The sequence below is a fragment of the Uranotaenia lowii genome, chromosome 2 (genome assembly GCF_029784155.1).
Source record: "Uranotaenia lowii strain MFRU-FL chromosome 2, ASM2978415v1, whole genome shotgun sequence".
Taxonomy (NCBI): domain Eukaryota; kingdom Metazoa; phylum Arthropoda; class Insecta; order Diptera; family Culicidae; genus Uranotaenia; species Uranotaenia lowii.
Window position 1 is genome coordinate 161482612 of NC_073692.1, and position 7346 is coordinate 161489957.

At 42.0% G+C, this 7346-nt stretch overlaps 1 protein-coding gene across 1 annotated transcript; it reads right to left on the minus strand.

The window, feature by feature from the left end:
* Positions 1-202: 202 nt before the first annotated feature.
* Positions 203-5351, minus strand: LOC129742037 (uncharacterized protein K02A2.6-like). The gene is made up of 4 exons (XM_055733883.1): positions 5181-5351; positions 3633-4463; positions 2438-3499; positions 203-2320 (listed from the first exon to the last, which is right to left on the minus strand). The coding sequence occupies exons 1-4, from the start codon at positions 5349-5351 to the stop codon at positions 203-205; spliced, it is 4182 nt and encodes a 1393-aa protein (XP_055589858.1).
* Positions 5352-7346: the final 1995 nt, after the last annotated feature.

The following is a 7346-nucleotide window of genomic DNA, read 5'->3' on the forward strand; positions in this document are numbered from 1 at the left end:
CTTCCTATTTCGGTTTTCCACTTCCGTAAATCTTCCGGCGTCACCACTTTTCACGTCCGCTTCTTTTACACACTCCCGATAGATTACCCGCCACTTGTACACGCTCATTATCTATTCCTTATTTTTAATACACGATCGTTAAGTTTTAGACATTCTTTTATTAGAACCCTACATCCACCCCTTACAATAAATGATAATTCATTTAATAAGTTATGTAATCTTTCAAATGCTTGGCTTCAGTTCTTATCCTTTTCGATACAGGTGCACGGCTTTGGTCATCTTCCGGAAGTTCCGGTGCGTTGTCTTCATCGTTGACTATCTTACTCTTCTCCGAAGATGACGGTACTCCAGAGACATTTTCTGTATCTGCATGTACCACCTTCAAGTGAGCAGAACACTTCCTAAATTGTTTTCCCGTTACTGTCGATTGAATCTGAACATCAGCACCATTGCGCTTGAGCACTTTGAAGATTTCTGGTGAGAATTCAGAAGACAATTTATTGTCCTTCTTGGTGCGTTTAACCAGAACTCGATCGCCTTCTTTTAAACCGCTCTCCACAGCTCCTCGTCTTTTATCGGCGTATATTTTACCCTTTTCTTTTTCAATCAAGTCTTGGTCATGTACATCCTCATATATCTTGATTGGATTTAAAGCTGAGGGTAGCTTTGTTCTCAATTGACGTCCAAACATCAATTCGGATGGTGCTTTGCCAGTTGTAGGGTGAATCGCTGAATGATACATAAGAATATAACGCCGTAACTCTTTACGCCAATCTTCCCCAAGCTCTTGTGATATGCGTAATCGCTTCAGAATAGAACGGTTCTGGCGTTCAACCTCACCGTTCATCTGAGGCCAGTATGGGATAGAATGAACCAAACGTATTCCGTATTCCCCACAAAACAATCGAAATTCTTCTGAAATAAATTGTGGCCCATTGTCTGCCCGAAGACTTTCTGGTAAGCCATATCTGGCAAAAACGGTCATAAGCTCAATTACAGTTGACGCTGTCGATATGTCTTCCATTTCAATCACCTCCACAAATCTACTAAAATAATCCACGCAAACGAGTAAATTTTCTCCATTCGGCAATGGTCCCAAAAAATCTACGGCTATTTGTTCCCACGCACGGCTCGGCAGTTGCTTTCTTATCATAGGTTCCGGAGGATTTGGTGCCGAAACTAAAATGCAACCACGACAGTTCTTTACGAACTCTTCGGCTTGTTGATCCATCTTTGGCCACCATACATGGGTGCGAAGATGACCTTTCATGACTCGTATACCTGGATGCCCTTCGTGTGCCAGCTGTAGAACACGCAGGTGAAGTGTTATCGGGATGACGATTCGATCGGTTCGCAAGAGTACGTCATTTACTCTACAAAGTTCGCGGAAAATCACTTTATATTGAAGTAATAATCCCTCTGCATTACCTGAAACGAGAGCATCTAATACTTGTTGTATTTCAGAATCGTTCCTACTAGCATCTTCGATTTCATCCCAGGACAAGGCGATAGCGGAGGCTGCTGCTCCTACGATTTCACGAACTAAAAGCTCATCAGAGTCGTCGAAAGGTTTCGGCGGAATTGTCGGCAATCTGGACAGGACATCCGCTATATTAGCTGGACCTGGTATATGAATAACTCTGTATTGAAAACCTTGTAGTCGCAGAACCCAACGCTCAATCCTTGCGCAAGGACGAGATGATGGAGAGAACAAAAACGTTAATGCCTTACAGTCGGTCAACAGATTGAATTCTCGCCCTATCAGGTAGTTTTGGAAACGTTCTACGCTCCAAACCAGTGCCAACGCCTCTTTCCCGGTTTGGCAGTACCTCTTTTCTGTGTCCGTGAGAGATTTAGACGCAAAGCATATTACTCTGGACTCGTTGGAACAGGTTGTTTGTATCAAAACAGCCCCTAATGCAAAAGGACTCGCATCGCACATGACTGAGGTTTCATCTTCTAATTTATAGAACCCCAGACTTTTGGCACTACCAATACAAGTTTTGATTTTATCGAACGCATTTTGTTCTGCGTCACCCCATTTGAATGATACTCCCTTTTGTGTCAATTTCCTCAACGGTTCGTCTAGCTCAGCCAAATTAGGCACAAATTTACTCATATAATTTGCCAGACCTAAGAAACTGCGTGTTTCACTTTCGTTGTGTGGCGTACGAAACGTTAGAACTGCATTTTGTTTGGCAAATGATGGAAGAATGCCGTTAGTCGAGATATGATAACCGAGAAAATCAAACTCAGTAACGCGAAATTTGCATTTTTCCGAATTGAGTACAACACCACGTTCCTTAAAGCGTTGTAAAACCTATTGCCGGAAAACAACAAGGAAAAACCAAAATAAAAATATGAACCTTTAAGATGGAGTTTATTTATTTAATTGATGAATAAAAAATACAAGAAAACAGTCGAGCTTCTTCTATACCTTGTTCAGCCGCATATCGTGTTCCTCTTCAGAGCTTCCTTGAACGCCAACATCATCTAGGTACCAATAAGCACCTTCGCAGTCGGCCAAGATGCCGTCGATAACTCGTTGAAAACATTCGGGGGCCGAGACGAGCCCGAACGGAAGTCGCTTGAACTGGTACAACCCACGGTGTGTTATGAAAGTTGTCACTTGTCTACTGTCCTCGTGTAATTCTAGCAAAAAGAATGCGTCCTTTATATCTAAAACACTCCACAAGCGTCCTTTTCCTATTTTAGCAATGATATCATCGATGATAGGCATTGGGTGTCTTTCTCTGACGACCGCCTGGTTGACGCGACGTAAATCAACACACAATCGTATTTGCCCATTAGCTTTCTTGGCTACAACCAAAGGTGATACCCAAGTGGTGGGTCCAGTTTTCTCCTCAATGATATCCCTGGCTAGCAAATCGTCCAGCTTTTTGTTGACTTCACTTTCCAGCGGAATGGGTATTCTACGTAGCGGTTGGAATACTGGTGCCACATTGGGGTTCATGACTATCTGTATTTGTACATCCTTGATTTTTGAGAAAGGTTGCATTGCACTTTCGCTTGTCACTTGGTTAATGTTCGATCCTACTATCAATACACCTAGCTGTTTGGATGTAAAATCCCCCAAAAGGTTGCGCTGTCCTTTAGCAATCACGAGAAATTCCGCTTGTGCACTTCGTTTGCCGACTTCAATAATTGCATGGAAAGTTCCAAGAATTACCAAAGGATTGTCACATCCATACGCTTTTAAAACCTTGTTGCTTCCTTTAGTGCAACGCTCCACTCTGACATTATTCGCCTTTAAAAACTCCCATGTATCCGATGTGATCAAATTTGCATCTGAGCCAGAGTCAACAAACAAATCAATTGGTACTCCACCAATATGGCACACGATTTCATTTGATTTGTTTCCAGTATAAAATGTGTAGTAGACCTTTTGCTCTTCTTGAGAAACTTCTTTTTCGACATCTTGTTGCTCAGGTTTCTCTTCGTTGGATTGGTTGATTGACATTACTGAGGTAGACATGCCCTGGGAAAGGATTTAATTAACATAATTATCATGAAATGTGTTATGGAAATAAATTCACCAAGATTACCTTTTTCGATGTACGTTGATCTTGCATATGACAAAATTGTCTATTGACTGTCTGCCTACGACAGACATTTTCCGAGTGATCAAATGCATTGCATCTTGGACAACGTTTTCCTTTTGCTGGACAATTATAAGACTTGGCAATATGTCCATAACCGCCGCAACCATAACATAAAATCTTAGATTCCGGTCGGTCACTTGCTGCTTGAAATTTGTAGAAACGATTAACGACTCTATTTTGTTTCTTATCAAATCTGTACGGTCGCGATTGAATCTTATGAACATCTAGTTGATTCTTATCGTGAAAACCTGTAGCATGTTTGTTCATTTCGCTCTCCTGTATCTTGACACTTTCAAATGACTGGCCAAGGGCTTCAATTTCAGCTAATGTTCTATCCTTTTCGAAGATTTTACGTCGTAGATCCAGAGAAGTACATCCTTCAGCTATGCCGTCCGTAAGGAGAATTTCTTCCAAAACTTCTCGTACTTCGAGGGAGTATTTTTCGAGACCGCAATCTTTGATTTGCTGACGTAAACGCAATACAAAATGTCCAAAACGTTCATTCGAGCCTTGTCTTATTTCACGCAACTTATGTCGTTCCAAAACATCTTGCCTCTGTGGTTTAAAATAAGCATCCAAACAATCCACGGCTACGTTGTACCACGGTTTTTCGATTAAGACCGTAGCAAAACTTTCGGTTCCCTCGAGACTTCGAAAAACTTTTTGCAATTGTGGTCCACCGAGATGAAGCATTTTGGCTCGCATTAGTTTCTGATCCGTAATTTGGCATGACTCAAAATAGCACTCTAGAGCTCCTCTCCAATCAGCCCATTCCTTTGCCAATTTACTATTTTCGATCTGCTCACAACGGAACATTGGCAAAGCACGGCTCTCATCCATCTAAAACAAAACATTCAATTAGTATCCACTTCAGAATCTATTTTTGTTCACTTCGATACTTTAATTTTTCTTTAAAAACCATGTGAAAATAATTCGCATGTTCTCGTACCATACATTATGCTTCCTATCAAGATATTTATAGCCACTGATTTTCATTTGTCGGACCCCCTAGCCTCTACGCTCATGAACAGGACCCCCTAGCCACTGTTGTTTAATTTTGTTTTTCGGGCCCCCTAGTCACAGTCTACATCAACAGGACCCCCTAGCCACTGTTGCTAATTCTTTCCATTTCCGGGCCCCCTAGCCTCGACGCTTATGAACAGGGCCCCCTAGCCTCGACGCTTATGAACAGGACCCCCTAGCCACTGTTATTCCTCTCATCGGGCCCCCTAGCCACGAACTCCATTAACAGGACCCCCTAGCCACTGTTGTTCTTTCGGTCATCGAGCCCCCTAGCCACGACAATCAGCAACAAGGCCCCCTAGCCACTGTTGTCACTTCTTTAAGAAACTTATCCTGAAGCGGGCCCCCTAGCTTCGCTCGTTAGCAATCATATATTCAATAAAAAACTTCCATCACTACCGTTCTCATTATTCTACAATGATTGCCGAACGCGTTTTTTCATTTGAAAATTAAAATCTAACCTAACTTAGTGTATGCAGCAAACAAGAAAAAAAAATTCCTAATCCTCGAAAATGTATTCAAAAATAAACTTACGTTGAGTTTCGTATTACCCTCCTCGTCGCCAGTTGTCGAGTCTCCGATTCCGAGAGTAAAGAGCTTCCTATTTCGGTTTTCCACTTCCGTAAATCTTCCGGCGTCACCACTTTTCACGTCCGCTTCTTTTACACACTCCCGATAGATTACCCGCCACTTGTACACGCTCATTATCTATTCCTTATTTTTAATACACGATCGTTAAGTTTTAGACATTCTTTTATTAGAACCCTACACTGAACACCCCTCATTTTAAAGGTGTGTGTTTAGAATGTTGCTCCTATTTTGATTTTGGAATTCACTCTTCAGTTGTCAAAATGCCGTCCAAGGAAGAAGAGCAGCGTATCAAAATTTTGCTCACGCATCGCGAAAATCAGAGCTACTCGCATGCAAAGCTGACAAAATCGCAAAAAGTTGTCAATTCGACCATTACAAATGTAATTAAAGTGTTAAGGGAACGGTTGTCGACAGCCAGGAAGTCTGGATCGGGGGGAAATCGGAAACCGGAAGCCGCTAAAACGACAAAGAGAGTTGCTGGTAGTTTCAAGCGAAACCCTGACCTCTCTCTCTCCGAGATGCCGCAAATAAGATGGGTGTATCGTCTACAACCATGCATCGAGCCAAAAAACCGAGCTGGACTATCGACTTACAAGAAGGTAGTGACACCAAATCGCGATGATAAACAAAATACGACGGCCAAAGCGCGATGCCGGAGGCTGTACACGACGATGCTGACGAAGTTTGACTGCGTGGTAATAAACGACGAAACCTACGTCAAAGCCGACTATAAGCAGCTTCCTGGACAGGAGTTTTATACGGCAAAAGGAAGGGGAAAGGTGTCAAATATTTTCAAGTACATGAAATTGTTAAAGTTCGCGAAGAAATATCTGGTTTGGCAAGCCATCTGTACCTGTGGCTTGCAGCATTTTCATAGCTTCCGGGACTGTCAACCAAGAAATTTACGTGAAAGAGTGTTTGAATAAACGTCTGCTGCCTTTCCTGAAGAAACACGGTTGTTCCGTACTGTTTTGACCGGATTTGGCATCTTGTCATTAAGGTAAAAAGACCATGGAGTGGTACGCCGCCAACAACGTGCAGGTAGTTCTCAAAGACAAGAACCCTCCCAACACGCCAGAGCTCCGCCCAATTGAGAAATACTGGACTATTGTCAAGCGGAACTTAAAGAAGACCAAAAAACTGCTAAGGACGAGCAGCAGTTCAAGGCAAACTGGCTTTCTGCGGCGAAGAGGTTGGACAAGGTGGCTGTACAAAATCTGATGGCAGGGGCAGCGTAAGGCCCGGCCATTCGGATTTGATATTTAAAAACAACTCGAAAACCAAAACAGTCCACAGTGCAAAGTTCGGATGCAGAAAATTGTAAAACTCCCAAAATTCAATAGAAAAACGAATATTCTACGAAAATTCGTCAGCAAAACCCAATGACAGCAGTTCAAGATAAGCCGAATCAAACTTAACAAGAAAACGACACTTTATCGCCCCTGATGAAGATCCAATAAGGATCGAAACGTTGGAGTAAAAAACAGTCGTTTTTACTTAAAAATCCGAGACTGATAGCCGTTAAAAATCCCTAAAAAATCAACCAAAACAGTCGTTCCATTCAAAAAGATTTGGAAAAGCAGAATTCCAACTGAATATTTTTCTTGAATTTTATACTTATTAATCTAGACCAAGAAATTTAATTTAAGTTTTTTTAGTAAAGTCTGCTTCATTTAATATTGGAACACAAACAATTGCGTGTAGTTCAGTCATTTATTAACGAATTCATAATTTGTTTTTCATACAAATGTAGCATTTTCTTTACTCTTTCATAAAAAAAAATTAAAAAAATTATTCATTGCTGTTTCGAAGAAATTTTCGTACTTTTCCCGTAATACGGCACATTAGGCGGCGCACACCCTTTTCGTCCACCGTTTTGGCGATTTGATTCCACCAGTTCTTCATTTGAGTCATGTTCCTAACAAGTTTTCCCTTTGCCTTGAGCCTCCGCTTCGTGATTGCCCAGTATTTCTCTATCGGCCGGAACTGGGGGCAGTTTGGGGGGTTGAGGTCCTTCGGTATTACGCTGACCCCGTTCGTTGCGTACCATTCCATAACCGTTTTGCTGTAATGGCAGCTTCCGAGGTCCGACCAAAACATTACTGGACG